At 37.5% G+C, this 25532-nt stretch overlaps 1 protein-coding gene across 15 annotated transcripts in view; it reads left to right on the top strand.

The window, feature by feature from the left end:
• The window catches only part of ESRRG (estrogen related receptor gamma), a 643587-nt gene that overhangs the window by 486385 nt on the left and 131670 nt on the right, over positions 1-25532 (top strand). For all 15 annotated transcript variants that reach the window (XM_064383505.1, XM_064383507.1, XM_012459665.3 and 12 more), the window contains one exon: positions 4540-4656. In XM_064383505.1, the coding sequence (XP_064239575.1) occupies positions 4540-4656 (117 nt within the window). The remainder of the gene's footprint in view (positions 1-4539; positions 4657-25532) is intronic.

The following is a 25532-nucleotide window of genomic DNA, read 5'->3' as shown; positions in this document are numbered from 1 at the left end:
TAGTGAAATCAAGGTTATTATCCATACGTGTCAAGGCAACTTTATTGAATGAAAATATCTGTGAAAGAGGCCCAGTTTATCAGAAGCAATTTCTACACATTTCAGCTAAAAATATATCATTTGTGAAGACACTGGGACCACTGTGTTTTCCATCCATCCATTCATGGGGAAATTTTTACATCCATGTTGTATTTGCTGTAGCTCTGGGAAGATTCCTTTACCTCAACGTAGTTACTAGTTTGTTTTTAATGGCATAGTTCAGGCATTTGCTCCTATGTGAAGAATTTGCTGATCTTCCTAAGCATCATCCCTGTGTTTGTGGGAATACATGTACGTGCCAATACTATATCCTGAACCATGGCACCACCCACTAAACTGTATTGTTTGTTTACACGTCTTGTTTCCTCTATGTGGACTCCTTAGTATCAGAAACCACCTCTCTCTGTCCCAAACCAGCCATAACACAAAATTCCTGGCTCATTGATAAGCACTGAGGATTCAAAAGGAATAAGGCAGAGGTCCTACTCCAAGATTTCATTCTGAGACACTAGGAAAACCTCCCCTGCTTTTACCTTTCCCTTTGTCAGTGAAGAATTATGGAATGTAATGGATAGAAAGGAGACCAGAGTCTTTTAAATGTGATCTAAAACTCTCGTATCATTATTTGACAGATTCCCTTCTGCCTTTTGAAGAGATTTAAAAATCTTTACATAATTATTCTTAGATGAGTCATTCATAGATCTAGCTGCTATTATTGAACCAATCCTAAATATTTTCTCCAATGTAGCTTCAATTTTGAGAGCACTTATTTTGTTAATATTGATAGGAATTATATAGTAAGATAAAAATTAAATAATTCATTTGGTACCATCTATCTGTATTATTTTATTTTTCTTTTATTCTTATCCTATACATATCAGGATGGATTTTTATTTCCCATATACTATAATTTCCTTTACGATTTCCTCTTTTATTCACACTTTACTCCACAGAAGCTTTTGTGGTTTGTTTTGCATAATATTTTTCCTTTTGCTGCACCTTTTCCCATTTTTGTCAAAGCTACTGTTCACGATATCAAAATGTTAACTAGAATTCCTTTTGTTTCTTTTTTTTTGAAACAGAGTTTTGCTCTTGTTGCCCAGGCTGGAGTGTAATGGTGCCATCTTGGCTCACTGCAACCTCTGCCTCCTGCGTTCAAGCAATTCTCCTGCCTCAGCCTCCCGGGTAGCTGGGATTATAGTTGTGCACCACCACGTCTATTTTGTATTTTTAGTAGAGATGGGGTTTCACTATGTTGGTCAGGTTCGTCTTGAACTCCTGACTTCAAGTGATCCACCTTCCCTGGCCTCCCAAAGTGCTGGATTACAGGTGTGAGCCATTGCACCTGGCCCTTTTTTCTATTTCTGTGATTATATGTGAAATAGTAGTTTTCCTACTATTTTTAACATTGCTTCCTAGTGAGACGGGCAGCTCACTTGATCCTGTGACACTGTATTAAAGCACCATAATTCATGTTCATAATAATGACCCTGAGATAAGAGAATTCTAAGTTATTTTAACTATATTATTTTACTGGGGAGGGGAGAGGGATGGAGCCTTGCTCTGTTGCCCAGGCTACAGTGTAGTGGCATGATCGGGGCTCATGTAACTTCTGCCTTCTAAGTTCAAGCAATTCTCTCACCTCAGCCTCCTAAGGGACTACAGGTGCACACCACCACTCCTGGCTTATTTTTCTGTATTTTTTGTAGAGACGGGCTTTTGCCATGTTGGCCAGGCTGGTCTTGAACTCCTGACCTCAAGTGATCTGCCTGCCTCAGCCTCCGAAAGTGTTGGGATTACAGCCACCTGCCCAGCCTGGATGGTTTTTATAATGCATAAGAAATGTTCATTGTCCTCTAGTGTCTTACCATCCAATGGGTAACATGCGTGTGAAAGGTATAACACAATAGTGTCTGTCTGGATATGATGAGAGTACCCAAAAAGATACGAAAACCAAGAAATCATTTTCTGCTGGGATAGTCGGAGAAGTTCCCGTGAAAGATTCGAATGGAGTTGGAATTGAACAGGAGACTTGGAAATAATTTTGAAAAGAAAAAAGTGACAAAGGTAGATAATTCTCAGAGGAAAATCTGAAGGATACTTAGCAAAAAATGAATAAATCAAATTGACTTCCTCAAAAAGTTGATGTAAGGTAATAATAGCAATATTTCTGGAAAAGTAGATGAAAGACTGAGAGAGGACCTTGTTTGTAAGCCTTATAGTTTGTATTTCATTCAGGAGGGCAAAGAAATCTATTGATTTTTAAAACTTAGCGTGATGACATGATCAAAGCAACCACGTGGATTAGAGTGGGTCAGGATGGAGGTGAAAAGCCCAGGGAGGAGATAACTGCCATAGTCCAGGTGTGAGCTCACACATGCCTGATGCGCATTCTTGCCAGAAGTATGTTGATGTGAAGGATGAGGATACAGTGTTCAAAGAGGAAGTGGAACAGGTTTTCAAAGAATGGTGATTACGTTTGTGGCAGTGGCTCATCCTGGTAGAAGCTTTTAGCACTGGGTTAAAGGTATGCAGGACTAGCACTCATGCCTTGATAAGGGAAGTGAACGAAGTGTTACTTCATACTGACTTTTCAGGCAGAAAGAAAGGAGAGGAATGCTGTTTGGCAAACTTTTTTTTTTCTTGCTTTTTGATCCTTTTAACCAGTCACTGTTTAGTCCTTCCTAAGACAGCAAAGGCCTGTTTCTTTTTGAGTAAGTATAGGAAGAGCTGTATAGGATGGAAGGTTCTAGTCATGGAATACTAATTAACCCTTAGAAAATTAAAAGCAACACTCTTGATGCAAAATAAATATTCAGAGATGGTTAAAGAAACTCTGAAGAGTGGTTCATCTAAAGTTCAGATTATAAATCCTTTTACTCTTAGCTGTGACCCAGCCACCCTGATTTCTTTGACTTATCCTTGGTTTTCTAAGAGTAATAGCATCAATAATATCTTTAAGGAAGGTAATGGTATATACTTCTGTTGATGCAATTAATATTACTCTTATTATTTAACCTGCTGTTAAAAAGTAGTTGCTTTTATTGTTATAAATGCCCTGAATTAGAATGCTAATTTAGGCAATTTTGATAGGCTTTCTCAAATTGTAATGTGTTTTTTTTTTTCAAGTCATGCATACTTAACCATTTTCAGTAGTTATAAGTGGTTAGGTATTACTTCCTGTTGAATTAGCAGTTGCTGAGTAGTTGAGTCTTTGTACTATCCTGCAATCCACTAATGTGATATTTAATGAGGAGACATCAGTCTGGAGAAAGGTAGTCAATATAAATCAGTGTTTACAAAGTGTGATTAACTCTGAAATATTTCATCAATGCTGTGGTCCCAGGCAGACTCTATGCTAATTACTAGAAACTGCGCATGTTTCAGGGGACTTGGATGGACCCTGAGTATTGCAAACACGGAGCAGCAAAATTGCAATTATGCTCGGACCGTCTCTGATGACAATTTATGCATTTGGTGTGATGACCTCCCCCTTCCCAAGAGGGCAATAAACAGAATGCATTTTCATTAAGATACTAATGCACTTAATCACAAGGGGAAAGGGTTAGGAAGTAAGGAAAGACCTTCAAGCAGTATGTGACAGAGCTGATAGGGGAGAAAGGCTTTATTTTAAAGGCAGCTTCTTTATAAAGCTGTAGGCAGCCCCAGAGCACATCCCACACACTGTCATTGGTACTAATTGTAAAAGAATTTAGTTTGGATCTTCTGCTAGTTTCATAGGTATCATTCTAAATATGTAGGTACTACCATAAATGATACAGTCTCATATTAAAAATACAATTTCATGGCAGTTTATTCTTCGTTCTAACATCAGGGAACTTCAGTGTTTGGAATTAATTATGAAAATTATGTAACAAACCTCATGATGATGATGATAATGATGATGACCATCATCTTCCTTATCATCACCATCATCAATAAGCATTTACCAAGCAAAGAATTGTGTTGTAAGGCTCTGGTAAGTGCCGTAGCAACAACTGTGTAATTTCTGTCCCTGCCCTCTAGGAGCTTACTCTAACATCCCAGATTAGTTTACATGTCATATTCCAGAGTGAAGTTTACCTTGTTCAACGTCAGAAAGACAATAAGCCTAATGCACCAAAGTATGAGGAACCAAAATGAATCCAGGATTGACAATCCAAGACTCTGGTTTTGATATTTGTGTTTCATGAACATAATCTATTTTGAAATTTCTTTTGGATCGCAAGATTCTGGAAGACTCTTACTTTGCATGGGTGGACTCAGCATAATGTTCTGAAGGCTAATTTTAAAATTCGTCTTTTGAAGTGCTTCATGATTATATAGCTTCTTGATTATAGCAGAGCATCCAGCGTGATGACATTTCTGACATTTCTCTTGAGTCTCGTGACATTTTTTGGGGTGGGGGAGTAAGAATAATAGAGTTGACGTTGCCTTTGGGATGCTAATGTTTCCTGGATCCTGCAAATCTGACAACTTTTCTTCAAACTTGTGTTTTAGGCAATATAGAATACAGCTGCCCTGCCACGAATGAATGTGAAATCACAAAGCGCAGACGTAAATCCTGCCAGGCTTGCCGCTTCATGAAGTGTTTAAAAGTGGGCATGCTGAAAGAAGGTAAGGCTCTTTGCTAGTGCCCCTGAGCTTTAGATTTTGGTGTGTGGATGGGAGGCAAGAAATTCCACCAATTCTAGAGAAACCAGAAAAAGATGAGGTAACAGTAAGTACCCTGACTCCGATGGCAGAATATTCCTTCTTTAGACCTGGACTTTCTGATACCTTATGGGTAACTGCCTGACATCGACAGGAAGGGACAAGGTAGGAGACTCTTATGCACAGCTGAACACACCAGGTATGCTTAACTGTTGTGCTTTTTCCTTCTTTACACATTGCAGAAGGCAAAGGAGATGAAGACAAACCAAGAGGCTACTGTCATTGACTTTTTGGTTTTCTTCTCATTACTAGGTTTGCAGAGAGTTTTTTTTCTTTTTTTCTTTTTTTTAATTAATCTTGAGTTTAAAGCACTCTTTATTATTTTCCAACCTTATCTTTTAGACTTTATTTTCTATCACTACGAGCTTGAAATATGATATTAAAATTGCTTTCTATTTGCTTCTAGTGGGGGATAACAACAACCAGCATAAAATAGTAATAGTGACATGTATTCTGTGCCAAACAAATTGCTTAAGCTCACACAGTTTACAATTGGTGGAGCCAGGAACTGAACCCATCGATTCTAGATGCCACTCAACTATTACACACATGTCAAAGGTCCTGAAATATTTGTATATTTCAGCATTTCTAGTGAAACTCACATTTTAGCTTGGAGATGGAGAAAAAGTTTTCTTTGTGAGGCCTACCGTTTAGTTTTTGTTCTTTTATGCATTGCTGTACTTGTGTGTTTTTGTAAATATGCATTTTACATACTGCATTTAGAATGTTCTGTTTCCTTTTCTTCAGAACATCCACCAGAGTTTGTAATAAACACAGTTTTATAAAGTAGCACAATGAAAAAGTGGTAATTAATGTTTGATGAAAAATTAGATTCATTAAATATTTAAATGTATGACTTCCATTGCATTATAGAACTATAGAACTATGCTTTGTTTCTGGGGCTTGTCCTATTAGTATATTTTGTTCTTACTGGAGATCCTCTATTTTTTAACTTTTAAATCCAAATAGGCTCACATGTTAATTCACCAAGAGTGAACCAGAGTGTCAATGAGTGTGTGCCATCACGCGGTGTCATAATTTTTCCTGTTTTTTTCTTCTTTCAAGATTTTTACTGTTAACAATGTTATAGGAAGATGAGTATATCAAATTATGTTTGGATATGTGGAATTCACATCGTGTTTCTCTGCCTTTTACTTGTCAAATAGAAACAGAGAAGACCCTCTCAAATTCTTCTAGTCTTCACCTTTGTTCTTCCCTTGAGAAAGAGCTAAAAACAAAGAAGTGTATAACGTTATAAAAAAGGTTTATGAAAAGATGACTAAGATACATTACCAAGTAAATATCTATAAGAACAAGTTTTCTAATAGTAAATAGTATGATTCATTATGTGTGTGTGTGTGTGTGTGTATGAGAGTGTGTGTGTATACATATATATGTATATATAGAGAGAGATGGAAAGGAGAATGGATGATAGTGGATACACACTGTTTTGGACACACACATGTGTATACATGGAAAAGTGGAAGGAAGGAAGGATACCTAAAGATTAGTGAGAGTGTCACATTGGTGAATGAAAATGAGGATGGGGGAACGTTTCACAGTATAGCCTTTGGTCCTGTTAGGATTTTTCAGAGTTAACATGTTTGACATTTATAATCCATTTGCTGAATATGTATCAAGGTCTTCCCTTGTGCCAGACACTATTCCAGGCTCCAGTGATACAACAGTGAAAAAGACAGATAAGGTGGTTCTTGCTAGAGAAAACTTATGCGCAATTGCCAGAAGGACACTTTTGATAAAGGAAAACATATAATTAAGACAACAGCCGCCCAACTCACATGACAAAGAGCTTTTCTTTTAGTTAGGATGATGGTGGTAGCTTACGTTCGTGAAGTGGAACATAAGCTACCATTGCCTTAAACCCTATGGCAGAGTAACAAACAAAACATATTTCTGAAAGTTAATGATCAGTGATTGACAGTCAATTTCTGGCCTTAATTATGGTTATGTTGCCACTTAGTTTCGTTGTAGAGACTCAACCCTAACTTATGCTCATTCAAAAAGGCTTAATTAAGAGTGATTTCAAATCCTTGAAAGTTAAGAAATCATTATTTTTCAAAAGCAAATCCATTTTTTAAAAAGTTCTAAAATTAACATAACAATGAACACTTTGTATTGATCTAGATTTAGGTTTTATTTTGAAAAACTCAGTTACATGGAGTCACTTCTCCAAATCTAGGAATACATAATATTTTTTATTAGTTTGACTTACTACTATAATTTATACAACTATTTGCTTTTCCAGGTTTAAGGAGGAAGAATAAAAGATATTTTTCCTTAAATATTTTTTCCATTGTGATTTCTAGCAGGAACAGTCCTGAAGGGTGTTAAGAGTGAATGAAGAGGTGTGAACTGTATTTAATTAAACATTGTTGGTAAAAGTGAATGGGACAGTGCTTATCTATGATTCACACCTCTTCAGTTGCTGTTATCAAGCAAGTATCTGTTTTCTAGGGAATTGCTGCTGTTGCTGATATACACAAATAATAATTTATTTTCCTTTACTTCTTAATGCCCACTTTGATGGCAGAATATCAGTTCTTTAACCACCACCCCCCACCTCCCTGCAACCACCAAATCAAAAGAATGGGATGGTTATGAGTAAAAATGGAATATTCTTGTTCTTTTATGCTTAAAAAATCCAGTGAAATATTGCATTGTACCCTGCATATAAATGCACAATTATGTTTGGCCATCTCCTTGGCTCAAGACTTGCTTTCTAAGCCTGGAGAGAATGATACTGTCTTAAATGTATCTTTATGGATGGACAGGGATTTCAGTCCCATGCAGTATGTCAGAGATCATGATGTAGTAAATCTATTCAAATGTAAACCTGTTCAATTCAATTACCAGTCCATAATAAAATTTGCTGCTACAACCCCCGTGTTGACCACAGCAGTCCATACAGGCTGATGGCACAGCAGGTCTGCAAATTGACAGACAAAATCTATTTAAACAAAAAACAACATTAGTCCTAGAATCTGAAATGAAATCAGATTTCAACAGCTTTGAAGGGAACTTTCTCTCCTTTAACAGGTATTTTTATTCAACTAGCCAAATCCGTCGTAAATAAAGTGTTGCCTGAAGGAAATGAAGTTTTCGTTAAAAAGGTAGTTTACAGAAAAATGAGAATTATAACGTTTTAAAAAGAAGAATCCTTAGCTTTATTGACTGGCATTTCTATTAATTATGGCATCTCACTTTGAGAAGATCTGAGTGTTAGTGGGAGTGTGAAGGAGAAAGAGATGGCTTAGTAGGTAAACAATTCCAGTTTCATCACATTGTACATAATTAAAATTCTTAAAAGACATACTTTCTCATTAGCAAGCAATGGAATTATACTTGAATAAACTACATTTGATTTTAATGGTAGAATTTTTCAAAAAAATGTTAACAGTTGAAGCAAAAGAAAAACCTGTTGTCTTAGAGAAAGTGACAAAATGCTACGCTAAAACAAAACTTTGAGAAGTACAGTAAAACAAATGATAATTTGTTGAAATCCAAGTGGTGGCCCCGTTCAGCATCCTGAGAAATCCTCTTTGTCTTTCTCTCTGCTCTACTTAGCTGGTAGGTGTCACGACTGATGGGCCAGCATTATTTTTTCGGCATTATACCATACTGTATGTCAGACAAAGCCCATCTATTACATGATATCTGGTCTCAACATTCCCTTTTCATTTTTTTCGGGTGTTGCTTATTTGAAGGAAAATAACAAGAACTAATCAAGGTGCACCTATAAATCTGGTCAAGATTTATTTTTATTTTGATCTCTCTCCTTGGTTATTTAAAGGCTATTGCAGGACATACTAGCTCAGTTTGCTCTCTGTCGGTAGCAAACAGAGACATTTTATGAAAGCAATAATTATTTTATTTAGGTATAGAATTCACTGATCAAAGGATTAAGAGTGTTTTGATGTTTATTGGCATGATGGCTCTCACCTTGGCAACTCAAATATTTTTCTTTTACTGTTGCAAGTGAGCAAAAGACTCACATTCACGTACATATTCTTTAGCCAGGCCAGCATGCATGTCAAAGTGTAGATGCATCGAGGCAACTTAGAGGACCAGTTTTGTTATTTCATGCCAAAAAGTGTGCTTTTTCCTTTGTCTTAAAAAATGTTACTTAACTTTTCTAATCTCTTATTTTGTCGTCTGTATATTATTTTTATTTTTATTTTTTTTATAGACAGGGTTTCACCATGTTACCCAGGCTGGTCTTGAACTCCGGGGCTCTAGCAATCCTCCCACCTTGGCCTCCCAAAGTGCTGAGATTACAAGCATAAGCCACCCCCACCAGCCCTATTTTGTCATCTGTAAAATGATGGCACTGCTAATAGTATTTGCAAAGTGTTATAAATCGCCGATGAGATATTGCAGGTTGAGAGCTTAGCATACCACGTTGCCTAGTGTAAGGATGCCGCCAACATGAGTTACTGTGAGCAGAGACAGTAAGGGTCAAGCTTCAGGGTCAGGTGGCTCATAGATTCAAGCCCTGGTTCTACCACCTCTCAGACTTGGAGCAAGTTAAAGAACTTCTCTAAGACTCACTTGCTTCAGCCTATTTATTTATAATTATGAGATTGAAGCTGGAACTTATTTTGTGAGGTTTTTGTGAAAACCAATTGATTTAACGTAGATACAGGGTCTAGTACATGCTTAGCAGGCGACACTTTGAGCTTGACTTGCTAGACCAACCCAAGGTCACGTCATTTGTTATCCTTTGGCAATGTCAATGGCCTTAGGGGTGCTTTCCAAACTTTTTATAGAAGCACATCAATACGTGTAAATTTGCTCAGAAATTTCATGACGAAATTTAATCTTTAATATCTGACCTTAGGTCAAGTGAAGAGAGACAACAGTATAAAAAGGGAAAAGGGGCTTTAACCCAAGCAGAGGTTTTCACTGACAACAGTCGAGGTGAAGAAAGCTTTACAATTACTGCTGTAGCTTCAAAAAGGAGAACTTACTCCTTTGTCTTCAAAGCAAAAGGAAGAGAAGAAAGAAGAGAAGGCAGAGGAGGCGAAAACTAATGTTCCACCAAAGAAAATGGAACAAAAGGCACACATTTTAAAATGTGCAAGGAGAATTGTAAGATCCCATTAACTTCATAAGTACATTTTTGTGGGCTTTTCCCCCCATTTTAGTTTTTTTCTTTTTCTTTTTTCTTTTTGAGAAGGGGTCTGGCTCTGTCCTTTAGGCTGGAGTGCAGTGGCATAATCTTGGCTCACTGCAGCCTTGACCTCTTGGGCTCAAGTGATCCTCTTGTCTCAGGTTCCTGAGTAGGTAGGACTACAGACACATGGCACCATGCTTTTTTTTTTTTTTTTAGAAATAGTATCTCATTATGTTGCTCAGGCTGTTCTCAAACACCTGGCCTCAAGCGATCCTCCAGTCTTGGCCTCCCAAAGGGCTCAGATTACAGGCAATTGCCACTGTACCCGGGCCTATGGTTTAGCTTTGAATTCCGATTTCTCAACTACCTAATACTGTGATGTGATTTGAAGCAAGTCCATTCATCTCTGGGAGTCTCTACTTCTGCATCTTCAGGGGAGCAGTTAGACTGTATTCTTTCTTATTCCTTCTTATCTCAAATTATATATATATATTATTAAAAATGGCATAATGCCTACATAAACATTATACCAGTATATGACACCAAGAGACTCACCATAATGATGATGATGATGACCATATCAATGAAGTTGGAACTACAATAGGAGCTCTGGTTTGAGAAATATGGATAGTGATTTGTGCTATTTGTGAATTTTGTCTTAACTGAAAATTCTTCTGATGCTTTTTGTTTTCCTAGAGGGGCAAGAAATATATCATTGTTTTTTCAAAGTTAACAGACGTGAAAGTTGAAGGCACAGTAGAACAATTAATAGGTATTTAAATACGTAGGAATTGAAGTATTGATTGTGTATTTTTGCCTGTGTGTGAAAACTTTTGCTCTATATTTCCTCACATTTCCTCCCAACTCTTGTCAATATATTGAAGTGCAGTCAATATGGTTTTATTTCTATGGGCATCTGAAATCTCAACACAGATTGCTGTGATTGCTACCAGTCAGATTTTATTTGAAGTCTTATTGTTACTTTTTAAATAAAAATATTGACAGCAGTAGGAAAGGAGAACAGCAAGCTTATATAATTTAAATGCCTTCTAAATATTTCATCTAGAGGAAACAATAAGTTATTTAAAACAAGCAAAACAAATCAGATAGTTACGTCTTTTACTGATACCCATATTTGATTTTCATACTTGATTTGATCTCTTTAAAATATCTTTCAGCCAGGAGCAGTGGCTCATACCTGTAATCCCAGAACTTTGGGAGGCTGAGGTGGGAGGATTGCTTGAGCTTAGGAGTTTGAGACTAGCCTGGGCAATGTGATGAAACCCTTGTCTCTACCGAAAATAAAAATAAAAAATTAGCAAGGTGTGGTGGCGTACACCTGTCGTATTAGCTACTCTGGAGACTGAGGTGGGAGGATCACTTGAGCCTGGGACGGGGAAGTTGCAGTGAGCAAAGATCATCATGCCACTGCACTTCAGCCTGGGTGACAGAATGCAAACTGTCCCAGAAAAAGAAAAGACAAAAAACATAAAGTATCTTTTAATTTCAGAGGTGCTCAATGTTATGTCTGTATGTTTTTTCCCACTTTGTAATGGTCTAGAAAATACACACCGTATGCAGATCCCAGGCAGGCAGTGTAAACAGTATAGTAGAATCGTGAGTGCCCATGTTCCAGATAAAGTAAAAACAGAGGTTGAGAAGTGGCATTTGGAATAAGTCACCATTTGCGGTGATAGAATACAGGATATTGAGATTTAATTATCATGCTAAGACCCCACCCAGTTTAGAAAAGTGGGAACCTGGGTGTCAGATTCTCATTAGTCAGATAAGGGACCCAAGATCAGGGAGTTTTAGTGACTTCCCCACAGTCCCATTGCAGACCAAGTGGGAATGGGATTAAAAGCCAAGTATGTCATATACCCAGGACCACCCTGTATCTTTGCCAAGCTGTGTTGCAGCCTTGGCCAAATAAGGGGTCTTTCCTGCTCCACACTTGGGTTGATTGCCTGCACCTGTTGGTAGGCCAATAGTGACCTGAACTACTTATTTGAGTAGGGGGGTGGGGAAAATTGAAAAAGTCCTGGAGATCCCAATAACCAGCAGAGTCTATGAGTCTAACAAGGGGTTTGAGCTTAAGGAATATAAATAAGTGACATTCTTTAGGAGGTGACTTTTCCTTAGGATTCTGTTCTGACGAAACCAGGCTTCTCACCTAAAGTTTGATGCGACCGCTGAAGTGAGGTAATGATGGAGATTGATCCGGGAAAAGTCTTTTTGGGATAACTGAGCAGGCTAGAGTATTGCACTGATTGTGAGTTAGAGAAGGCAAAGTGCATCAGGAGTTGTGAAGGTCAAACGGCAAGGTTGAGGACACTGTATCTCAAAAGGGTCGTACCATTTTTGCCCAGCTTAAACCCTTTACCTTGACAAATCATTTTAAATCCATCAAGAATTGCCAGTCTATAAAATGAAAGGTGTTCCTCTTTTGTTCTGACTCATAGATTAATTAGCACTGACGTAATGTTTAGGAAATCCTTGAGTGGAAGAAATGGTAGGAGTATGGAGATCCTCTTCTTTTACATAAGGGGATTTGTTGTCCAGATGCTCTCTTTAGTCTGAGTGATCTCAGTGCAATCCGTGGGGTACATTTTCTGTTTCCACCTTTTTAGTTTAGAGAAGGCAATTTATGCATGTCTACATATACGCACATATATGAGAGAGTGCATATTATACATTTATTCATTTAACTGTATTACATCTCTCCAATCAGTTGGCCTGAACCCCCAAGATATAAAGAAAAATTATCCCAGAACTGTTTTGCTGCAACCACAGCTTGAGTCTTGATTTATATATGGCAGTGGGAACTCGGAGAGTCTTCTGAGTTTATCCTATCAGCAGGAGTAGCAAAGAGCAACTTACTTGTCTAATTACCCTTCTGTTTCATACTTTCCATTTTAATCAAATGTTCATATAAAGAGTGTAGTGTTTTCCAGGTAGGTTCTCTTTAAAAAATATAAAGCTACTCAGGTCATTTAGTTACAAGTGGATTTGTTTTTGCTTAGTTAAAGAGCCTACTTAGTATAATTTATCCTAACAAAATATCTTTTGTAAAAACCTCTGAAGAAGACATTGCCAAGGTGATTTTTTTTTCCTCAAGTCTAATATCATTATGCTGCCAAGTCGAAAACACAAATTATTGGTAGGGAAATTTGGGCTCCTACTGCCTTCAAAAAGCAGAACAAAGAAAAGGAGAAAGCTTTAATGGTATTCAAGGAAAATATTTCTGTGTTAGATGACAGTTAATAGAACTGCGTTGACCTCACTGGTATTTCTTGCACTCTCTGTTGTAATATTATCCTAAGAAGCTCTCTCATTAATGCAGAGTATTAAACAAAACTCCCAAGTTATAATATAAGCAATAGGGAAGAACACCTTCTTTGTGAGCTTCGTCTTGACATTAAGCCTTTTGGGAATGTACTTAAGATACAACAAAAAGTTATTTTATGTACAGATACTGCATTACTAGATGGTGATTTTTTTTCACATTTTGCTGATACGAAACTTGAATAGTCAGTCTCCAAATGAATAGTAAAGATTTTGAAGGTAAGACTAATAACGTAGATTTTTGAGAGCTGAATATACATTAGGCTGTGTGCTGTGTGCTTCGGTTGGAGTTTTTGTTGCTGTTATTGTTAATCTTTACAATGGCCCCAGTGGTAAGTATTTCCCCATTTCACAGAGGAAAGGGAAGCTTCGAGAGATTGTGTTACCTTCCAGTGTTCTCATCGTGTATGAAGGAGTCTAGATTCTGTAGCAGATATTTTGATTCTACTGCTTCTGCTGTGTATTTGTTTAATGTAGTTATTCTTTGAGAACTTTAGGAATATTCACGTATGTATTTAACTTGTGATTCTTCAGAGGCCGTGGGTATGAGATACTGAGCTCTTAAAAGATGTATGAGATACTGAGCTCTTAAAAGATGACTTGAGTAACCCTTCCCCCTTTTTTTGAACTAGGGCTCACTTCAGTGCTTTGAATTCTTCGCTTAATGTCCAGAAATAGAATGAACTGTGTTGGAAGGCAGTAAGTTTCCCAGCACTGTGAGAGATGCCGTAGGGAACAAGTTCAAGTATGATGTGAGGATTAGACTGGACTGTCTTTTACAGTGACTTCCCACTCTGAGAATCCTGACATCTCAACATAAACTTTGGAAGAACTTAGCAGTTATAAACTATGTGAATAAACATCAGTAATACCGAAGCTGTTCAATTCCTGGGAACTCTATTTAGGGGTTTGTGTTTTTGTCAGTGTATGACATCTTATTTAAATCCAAATTGGAACAGAGAGAAAAATTTTGCCTTGTAGCATAGCTTTAGTCTCTGGCTCAGTTTTTAGCAAATGAACTCCAGAACCACGTTTCTTACAAGTTGTGCTTTTGCAGAGAGGAATGAATTTGATCCACTGACTTTGTGCACCATATTGCCTCAGTTGTTATGAGGATATGGCCGTAGTGTGCCACTGGAGTATTATAACCTCATCTATTATATAAATGGGGAAAATTGAAGTTCTAATGTTTTAAAGATTTGTCCATGAGTCTGCATATAATCCATGTGGCTCATAGGAGACTATCACATACTCCCTGCATGCCTGGTTCTCCAAAACAATTTTATATTTATGCATATATTTTAAAATCATAATTATATTAGAAATAAAGTAGATGGAATCTTTGATGTGAACTAACCATTTGCAGCACTACAAATTATTTCAGCTGAATAAACCTGTGTTCCCTGCATTTGTGTTAGAGAGGACAGAAAGACTGCAATCCTAAGAAACAGTTCTTTTTGCTTTCTTCCAGCTGATTTAGGAGGGATACTATTTAAAGTTAATCACTTATTTGATTGTCCCCATTTGTCATTTCCATTTGTGAACTTGAAATCAGAAGCCAGCTTTTATCTAATATGTTACACATTTTTATTCTTTTTGGATTATAAAAAACTGGATTTTGCCCCAAGCATGGGAAACCTGCTTGAACATTTGCTCAGGCCCTGGAAGTCTAGCCTGGTAAGTGGTGAGGGGTGGCCAGAGCCATATAGGACTCTGTTTAATGTGGAATTTTTTTCCACCAGCCTCCAAACAACAGATTTTTGTTTCTTGTCACCAATGCATATGTATATCAACTTGATATCGATGATGATGACATTGTGCTTAAATGTAACTAAAGGAATTCAGGTATACATTTGAATAAGACCTGTTTAATGAAGTGCTTCATGGTTTTATTTCATTTGGGCCCCATTCCTAAATTGTTAGTTACCTTTCTGGTTAAGGCTATGCAGAGTTCTACTCCACCTATGAATATATCAAATTTTAGGCATGATTTTGTTCATCTCTAAATCCCCCTCCACTGACACCACTGAGTTGAGAGACTGTTCTGTAGTTCATCCTCTCTGTCTCTCTCTCTCTCTCTCTCTCTCTCTCTCTCTCTTTCTCGCTTAGTAGGTTGAGGAGCCACCAACCAGCTTCCCTAAGGCAAGCTGTCTGCAAAGGAACAAGCCAGCTGGCTTGGCCAAGGTTGATCAATGATGAGAAGCAGGCTAGGTTCCAGGTTCACAAAAGCCACTCAGTGGAGAGTAGGTCAGCGGCTTCCCCAAAGCCAATTAGCTGGCAGAAGTCTGAGGTGCCTGGTGCTAGCCAAATTCCCTGAGCCTGATGGTACTAGTGGGGAGTCCATCCTTGGGCTTGCTGGCAATCCAGACTTAAGTGAATGGCAGATTGTGCTTTTTGAAAGCCAGTGTTGCTTTGTGGCTACTAGAACAAATATCAGGACCTGCCACTCCCACTCAGCCTTTCCCAAGTAGACTGCGCAGCCCAAGCACAATAGTAACGGACCCTCAGGTGTGACGGATTTCAGCTGATTATCCACAACATTCATTTGTTTTTACCTTACTTCAGCTTCCATGCTTTTTCAAGTTGACATGAATATGAATCATGCCATTAGAAGAGAGTGATATGGAAATGGTTTTGGAAGCAGGAAGCGTTACAGAGCCCTTTGACAGGAATGTCAGGATTTCTACTATTTTAAAAGCCCCAATTGTAAGATACTCTTCTTTTACAGATGACTGTCTGAGATGAAATGGGACCTATGGCAAAACCCAAAGGGAGGGTATCTTAGCAATTGCCCTTTGCTTAACCTGTTTCTCAAAAGATTGTGTGTATCTAGGATCAAATTCCCTATCCTATTTTTCTCAAGAATTACATTTTCATCTGTTAAATCTTTTCTACATAGTCTGAGTAATCATAATTTATTATGTCTGTACCGTTTTACTAGCATTTGTATGTATCTTGGGGATGTGGAAAATTTAAGGAGAAGAATGTGTAAAAATGAGGTAATATACATTACCTGGTTTAACTTAATATGTGTTTCTACTTAGATCTGGTTTCTATGCCAATTTCCGGTTTTGTGTATCAGTTCAAGCCGGCACGTTGCCCCCTCAGGAGGTCCAGTCCATTTTGCCTGGCCTCCCTCTCCGTTCTCAGCTATAATAAGCGTTTTCCTCGAGGCCACCTGAGCCCTTCTTTAGTGGCTTCTCCCTGGATTGTCCAATTAATATCCCCCAACCACACTTCTTCACACAGAAGTTTTGGCACAAATACAACTTTCTGTCCCTTCACCCTCTGAAGTTTTTGTTTGTTTGTTTTTGTTTTGTTTTTTTGGTTTTGTTGTTTTTCAGATAGTTTTCTCTAAAAGCCAAATTTCTTCACAGCTCTACTGAATTACCATTTTGTGATTTCCAAACTTGTGAATTCCGTAATGGTCCCCTCCCTACTCCTGCTCCCCATGAATTCACCTCTCCGCTCTTTTAGACATTTGTCTCCAGGCCTATTAAGTTCTTCAGTATCAACATTATCATAATCATTAGTATATTTGAAGCCAATTAAATGGCAATTACTCTGACCTTAGCCAGTCTTAGGTTACTATCAATTCATACATTATTTGGAAGTAGTTGGAAGGAAAGTGGATTCTTGCCTTATGGTTTGATCTGTGTAAATATTTCTATCTGCTACAGCAGAAGTCCATCCTGTTCTTTACAACATCTAGAGTTGGAGTGAGGTTGTTCCTCTCAGGAGTTGTTTGCTATCTATCAGTCCAAATAATACAGATTGTAAGTCTATCTCCAAACTTTTATTCATCCATCCTTGACTCATCCGTTCAACAAATGTATTTTGAGAGATGGCTCCATACCATTCACTTTGTGAACATGGTCAAATGAGTTTTATCCTTGTGGAATTTATGATCCTGCATAAGCCTAAAGACTTAAAATTACAGAGATGTTACCCCTTGCAGAATTTCACCAGTATTTATATTCAGTTTCATACTATTTAGCATTTAATTTCATTTTCTACAGAGGGAAATAGAGCATAAAGTTAAAGAGCATGGACTCGGGGTCAAATGGAGTCTGTGACTATTGATCGAGCCCTTGAAATGTGTCTAATGCAACTGAAGAAGTCAGTCTTTAATTTTATTTAATTTAAATTAAATAGCCCCCACATGGCTGGTGGCTACCATCTTGGATAGTGCAGATATAGACTCAGGGTTCACAGTAAACTTTACTACTAGTAAGTAGTACTAGTCTTGTAGTAGTTATAGTACTTGTCTGCCGTCTCAGACAAGTTACTTTACCTTTTTAAGCCTTATCTATGAAATGGAGCTTGTAATTATACATATATCACAGGATAGCTTTGAGGGTTAAATGGGATAATATCTGTAATATTCTTGGCACAGTATCTGGTAAACAACAGCGTTAGGAAAATAATAGGTGTTATTAATTTTTAATATTCTAATCTTCACTGGGATGACTCATGGTGCAAAGCATAAACAATTTGGTGACAGGAACTGTTTGTATTTTAGTTTTTCATGGCACCTATACAGTAATGACCACATAGACTAGGTGCTCAATAAAATACGACTTTTTTTCTTTTTAAAGCCTACTTCAGTATACTTTAATTTTTCAAAAATAATGATTTTTAGAAAATTTTAATTACTATATACATTACTAACAAGTGTTCTTTTATGTGCATATGACCATGACAGAACTGTATTTCAGAAATCCTGTTTGATCAAAAGTATATTGAGTACATTGACAACATAGCAATTGGAATCCAAAAAAAGGAAAAGAAAGAAAAAACATGAGGAATAGTGTTCGTTTTAATCTATCTTCTCCATAGACATGTGATAAGTTAGTGAATATAAAAGAGATAACAACTAAGACTTATTCTAAATAAGCTATATAAATAACTTACCCAAGATCAGACATCTATTAAATGGTAAAGCTAGGATTCAATCCTAAATTTTCTGACTCTGAAGCTCATATGCTGTACTGATATTTATAATGAAGTCTTTTGGTTCTTTTCTCAATTAATCTTACCAGAATGTCAAAAGGTGAAATATCCTTTAAGTCACGTGGAAGCTGCTGTTCTCTGCTATTACTTCCTTTTGTGAGCACGAGACCATTATTTTAGGGAATGGTTTTGGTGCCAGGCCTGTTACAAATTCCAGAATCATTCCTTGCTGTAGTCATTCTAAAACAGGAGGGCTGTGGAATAATAAGAACATTTTCTGATTTCTGCAAATATTACTCTCTGTAGGACTAGAAAGTGATTGCTGGAAATCTCTGTGTAGAGTATTTCTGCTGTATCTTAGAGATGGTTTGAATCATGTTTAAGCTATGTATATTTCTGGACAGCACCCCTTCCATGTAGACTATCATAGCCTATTGTTTGGCGGAAGAGGTTCTGCCACTGCCCAGCATCTGACCCCTAGACGCTGTCCAGGTTGTTGTCTGATCATTTCATTTTCTGTTTGTAGCATCACTTTCATGCTCTGTAGACAACTGGTCCAAATCTGTGGTCTGTGAACAAATGTATTTCTCAACGATTCTGTATATGTCTGCAGGTCTCCCCAGCAGTCATTAATTAGGATCCAGAGGGGATAGTGTAGAAAAATAAAGCTTCACTAACGGTGACAAAGTAAAAGGAACAGAAATTCAATTCAAACCCTGGGTACCTAAGAAATGTTAGAGAATCTCCTGATTATCTCACAAATCTTTAACTATTTGGTTATGTACTCCAGCAGAGAAAACCTATCAAAAGTTTTGTTAAGGTAGGAAAGAACAAAATCCCCCGGCTTTTACAAGTAATTCTATTTCTATTTTAATGCTACTCAGGAACTGGCCTCTTTGAAAGTTCCCAAGCTTATAAAGCTAGGAATTCTTCCCTTCCTCACCTGTCTTACTCAACTCGCAGTTCTAGAATCTAACTTGCAGCCTCAGTTAATGCATTGATTTTAACTGGAAACCCAAAAGGAGACAGTGCTGTAGTCAGCTGAACTCTTAAATAGTCCTGGGAGACCAGAGCGATTTGCACATCGGAAAATAGCTAATGGGTCAGAGAAGCAGAGGTTAGTTTCAGGGACTTTACTACTGTCTCCTTTTGATCACAATGAGAGACGTCACTGATGAAAAGTCTTCTAAAATGACGTGCTAAGGCATACCTTATTCTTTTTCTTTATTTTGGCTTTTATTTTTCTTCAGGACTGGGTATTTTAAAGAAACTCAAGGCTGATATAAATGGAGGGAAATATTATGGTCATTAATTTTTCCCATTGCAAAATTTCAGTAAGCAGTATAATGTCTTACAAAGTTACAGGTTAAGTATATTTGAAAAATAAAGAGAATACATTTGGAATTGTATTATAAACACATCATTCCACATAGCATACTAATAAAATCATAGAATTTGCTAACAGATAGCCCTGAGTTGCTATTAAGTCACCAATTAATGGAAAGATTCTTAATATCTCTAGCCTCAGTTTCTTCATCTGTAAAATAGTGATAATAATAATGTCTGTCCTACAGAATTCACTGTGGGGATTAAGTAAGATAATATATTTAAAATGCATAGCACAGTGCCTGACAAATGTTAAGTCCTCAGTAAATATTCATTATTATTATCATCACTATTATTTTGTTGCCCAAACGTTTAGGACTTTGTGTAGCTACACCAAAGATGAATCTGTTCTGCCCGGTCTCAAATGTCATCTTGCTGGAATTTTTTTCCCTCCAAAATGACCAAGTGCTATGTTCACAGCAGGCTTAGGTTGCCTTCACATTGCTTGCTGTCCGTGACTCACTGAGGTCAGAGGTCCCTGATAATGCTCTGTGTGACTCTGGCCCAAGACCCTTTCCTGTGTGCAGGAGAGCTGGAGGTGACAGGCAGGGTCAGCAAAACCTGCCAGAATTACGGAGACCCCTCCGTAGATTGTGGGGCGACAGCAAGAAAGTCTGTCATGGACCAGAAACAAATGACCTTGAATCCATGGAATCACTTCTCATCCGGACAGTGCTAACTTTTTCTCAGGTGTAATTTATGAAGGCATCTACAGTTACTTTTGCACATGCTAATCTGTTCATTCAGTTCTAGCATTTCAGGATAAAAAAGATATGTTATTGGTGAGGAAAGGGCTTCTACCACCACCTAGAATATTTAACAACCATATTGTCCCTTAAAAACCACTTGTTCTTGTTGCTTTTTTTGAATCTCCAAACAACTTGGGTTCAAAACTGCAGGTAGCTTAGAACCTGTGAGTTCTTTACTTGCTTTTTCAAGTTCTGCCTCAAAGACATTATTCTAGCCAGGGAAGTAAATTGCTCATGCATAGCAATTGTTCCCCTCTATTCTCTGCTCTTTCTCCTTCCCCTGCTACCTTTCCACCCTTGTATTGACCCCAGAACATTAAATTAATGACAGCATATCAGGATTCTCTGTGACACTTATATCCTTTGATACCGGTTTTGGGCCTGTACTACAGTTCTCATGACAGTGGTTTCATGGTTTCAGTCTCAAAGTATGGGATTTGGAAGGAGGAATGGTGGACAGAGAGAGAGAGAGAGAGAGAGAGAGAGAGAGAGAAAACAAAGAGAAAAAGAGGGAGGAGAGAGAGAAGAAGGGGAAACAGAGAAAGAAAAAATAGGCTTACATAGTGCAGATGACTTTGATCTCCGTTCCCCTTAAAACTTGCATTCTTTAACACACTTTCTGTTCTTTTTCTGTATGTATCGTGGTAAACTGCCAGAATACTGATGAGGCCAGAATGATGTTTGAATCTTTCTCTGTAACCCACCAACCCACACGTATCCTCCCGTTTTCTTTTGGGGAAGGAAGAAATGTATCCGCACTCCAGTCTGTCCCTTCACCAGTTGCATCAGTGAGGTGGAGACTGTCCCCCACGCAGCCCACTCGCTGGGTGGATGCACTGCCTGTCCAGCTATCCCACACCAGCTCGCCTCTAATTAAAGTACTTGCTATGAACGATTTTTAAGTACTGGAGCTTAATGAAGTTAGAAAAAGGATTTGGATGCAGTTTGTGAAGACTTCAAATTGTTTGAGTTTTTTCTCTAGGGAGAATTGTAAAGTCTGGAGGCATTCTGAATTACTTACAATGTATTCCATTTTAGTCTTTAAAAAATTCTCTTATAGTGGTGAATAGCTGAGGGGGAAAAAAAAAAGCCCACTGCCCATCTTTTCCCCCAGGAGAACACTGTAACTCTTGCTTTGCAAAGTGGCTTCTTGGGAATTTACAAGACTTTGAATACTGTTATCTAATTAAAGGGCTCTTTAATTCTCATTGGCAATTCTACCTTTGACCCTACAATATCTAGGAGTTGAAAGTAAAATCACATTCATCCAACATAACCCGAAGCTTGTACATTTGGAAGCTTATCCCTTTCACTGATGCCTGAAGCTTTATGCTTCAGAGATACTGAGCTGAACGGGGAAAAGGAATGATGTATATAGTTCTATGCAGATCTATGGGGTGAATTTCTTTGTTCATTGGTGGTTTACTGCTGACCAGTAAAATGCTGGCTAATACCTTCTGTTAGAGAGTGGAGTCACAGTAATTTGTCATCAATAACTGTAATTAGGTTTATCTACCCTTTTAACCAATACCATAATGTTTACCAGATTGTTATTGTTTGGAGTTATTGAGAGAAATTCTGGAAAACTCTTTTAAAAATTGATCTCAAAGCAGTTCAACTCTGTAGTGATTCTTCCTTTTATCTATCTCTTATTCATTTTCTTCTCAAATATTCAAATGCTTTCTCGAATAAAATGTCATGAAAACATGTCATGTATCTGAAAAATAATTAATATAATTGACAGGAATGTCGGTTTTCTGCTGAGGTGTATTTCTCCTAGTCCCACTGTGCAATCTTTAATATTGATCCAATTGTTAGGAAATCTTGTCACTCTCCACTCACCATACCTGGGCTAAATATTTTCAGAACTGAGGATCCTGAAGATATAGAATATTTACATCTGTCTCATAATAATCATTTGACAAAAAGAGATTTCCTTTCACTTATATGCTGGGCATTGTGTACATAACATCTATGTATGCAAGAGGTACATGCAGTATGTGTACAATGCTTGCCTGGATTTGACAGTTTATTCATTGTGTACATGGCATATAATATTGCAAATGACACATCAGAGTGTTGGAATCTAGGCAATAGGAGTTCAGCACTTAAAGTGTCCAGGTTGCACCTGAACTAGTTGGAGCCTGCCAACCCCTGCAAGCCCACTGAGAGCATCTGTCTCGCCACCACCTTGCTCATGCTGTCTCCTCCGCAGGCTCTCCGATTCTTCTGACTATGAGCATAAATCATCCACCTGTCAGGAGCTCTTGCTGCCTGGATTATGCAATGTGCCTGCCTTCATTTGGAGGTGGTGTGAGCAGGAGATTGCTGCAAATGGTTTGCATTCATTTTAATGCCATCCTAGCATTTCTTTAGCTTTAATGAGGGGATTAGGGTGGTGACAATGACTTTCAGAGACAATGAAAGTCTTCAAGATTCTAGAATTTGCTTTGTATGTTGAGGATAGCTCAATTTGTGATCTCTCTCCCTCTCTCTTTCCCTCTTAAAAAAAACAAAATCTCAAATGAACCAGTAGTTTAAACATTTAGGCAAAGGAACAGGATATTATACAAAGTCAGCTGTCTATAGCTCTATTTATTGGCTTTATAATAGTTCCCTCCAGCTGACAAACTTAAAATCAGTCAAATTTATTGCTGAGCCTCAATGAGTTACCTTCTTCTTCAGGCATTGACTTTTCACATATTGGGGAACCTCTCCCTCCTTTTTTTTCTTTGCTGCCATTTCTTACTCTGGAATAATAATAAATAAAAACCCCTAAAAGCTCTTCAGTAATTTTAGCTTCAGTAACTGTTGACTAGTACAGGTAAATCATACCTTTACAAAAATCTCTCTTTTGCATTTTAAATTTTAATGCTTCCTGGAATATCCAGGATAAGATAACCGCTATTGCAAAAATTGAGAGCACCCTCCTCAGCCACCAAAATGTATTAATTTTCAGCTAAGTCCTAGTCATGTCAGCTTTGTATCTGTGATACATACAAAAACATGAAACTATCATTTTCTTTAATAGGTCCTTCTGACATAGTCAGACTTTAACTCAAATGAGATATAATTCAGACTGTGTTTAGCTGAAATGGGAAAACTGAAAATTCCAGTTGTTTACTTGCTTATAAATAGCGAAAAGCTTTCACAAATGCTGTCATCACCTATGGATACATAAGTTGCATGGAAGAGATGAATGAAAGAAAATATTGCTTTGAAAATGGGACTTATGTCAGTTGAGCCATTAGCTAAAGTTAGGGTAGTGCGACATAAGGTTATGTATGTTTGGTAATATCTTTAAAAAGGTATTTTGATATAGTTTAATATAGGCATATTAGTGAATTAAATGACATAGTAGTACACTGGTCAGAATATGTGTTTTCTAAAATATAAGATTCTTTTATTGTCATAGAGTTTTAGATAAAGTAGGCATTAGATGTACATTTCTTCCTATGTTTTCTTTCTTAGAAGCCTTCGGGACCTCTGGCATGTGTTTATTTGCTTAAGGGGTTATGGAGGGCACCTCAGGAGGGAGAAAGTGACAGTTCTTTGCTGGCTTCCTGTCCCCCTGCTTCCTCATCCCAATCCTTGTCCCACCTCTTCCACTGTCAAAGCCAGAGAGCTTCCCTGTTTTCCTTGGGCACGTGCGTGTAAATTTTATTAAATTTTGAGACACTAATATTAACAAAGAATAAACACTTTCATATTCTTTCTACTGTGTGTGTACATGTATTATGTACACATATATATGTGTACCTACGTATGAATATTTATTTCATATACGTATAATAAATATACATAAGTGTGGTATGTGTTTTATATATATAGTACATATACTTATACACATACATAGATCCCTTTTGAGAAACCACCTAAATTAGGTTTTTGCATTAATACTGAACACATTGAGATTCAGTCTACACTGGGGAGGGAACAAAGGAAGAAAATTAAATGATGTTCTAGAGAACCTGGGCTATTTATAAGTCTTCATAACACAAGAAGGATTATTTTCCCTTAATAATAGTACTTCTAAACATCTTAGTCACACACAAAAACCTTTAGTGTGTTGAAATATGATATAAATGCATTTTCCAAGTATTCGGAAAACAATCACTATTTACCAAGATAATAAGTAGCCCGCGAATCTTGAAGTAGGAGCTCTCTCCTTGATATTAACATGGTTACAGATTTTCATGTGTGCTGAGAATGTGACTGTATAGAGACACAGTTTGAACACAGCAACTTCCTGTGGGTATTTTTGGGGATGCAACTGGCCTAGTGAGTGAAGCACATGGAATCTGAGTTCCATGCTTGGAAGTTTATTAGGTGAGGAGTTAACAAGTTAGCCTCCTACTTTTCTGCCAGTTTTTAATGTGATAGGAAAGTATCAGGATTTTTTTTTTTCTTTTCTCTCTGTGGTAACCTAGTGAACTCAGCTTCCTAGAACAGAAAATGTGTTTCATCATCATTTTTCCCCGTCACTGACAAATCTAAATGTATGTATATTTAAAAAAGAAAACAGGAACATTTGAAGAGATAAATGCAACACAACACTGACAAAATCTGATGAAAAATCTCACTCTTTTATCTATGGAGAAATTAGGTTTATCATCAGGACAGCATTCTCTTTTCATTTTCTGAAAGGTGCTTTTTGACAGACCCTTTGCAGTGGACGTCACACTCACAAAACATGCTGTCACAGGGCTATTTGAATATGGTGACAGGCTCATTATCATGTTGAAGACTCCTGACAACACTGCAGAGGGGAAATGGACAGGGCTGCCAATCAGCTCTTGAAAAGACTGTGGTTGAAATAGGGTTTTTTGTTCCGAGAACAGTAGTACAAATTGACTGCATTAATTCTTTTTATTATAGCCGTGCACACTGTAGTTAAGGGCTCGGGAGGGTTTCCATTATCAACCCCTGTTTTCAGCAGGTTTATTAGCTAGCCATAAAAATTTGTTCCCAGCTGAAATTTGGCAGAGGTAGATGCCTTTTCCTATAAGATTTAATTGTGTGTGTGTGTGTGTGTATGTGTGTGTTCATATGCACATGTGCATGCACATATGTTAGTTTTACTAACAGTTTTAAATATTGTCAAAATGAAGTTTGATGAGCAGGTAGACACGACTCCCAAAGTCTAACTGTAATTCAGTGATCATTCTATGTTGAAGGCGAAAATAATTCAGCCTGATAGTCTACGATTGTGA

This window comes from Aotus nancymaae, unplaced genomic scaffold (assembly GCF_030222135.1).
Source record: "Aotus nancymaae isolate 86718 unplaced genomic scaffold, 86718_ANA_hifiasm-v0.15.2.pri h1tg000032l_0, whole genome shotgun sequence".
In the NCBI taxonomy this organism is placed as follows: domain Eukaryota; kingdom Metazoa; phylum Chordata; class Mammalia; order Primates; family Aotidae; genus Aotus; species Aotus nancymaae.
This window is presented reverse-complemented; position numbering and strand designations above follow the sequence as displayed.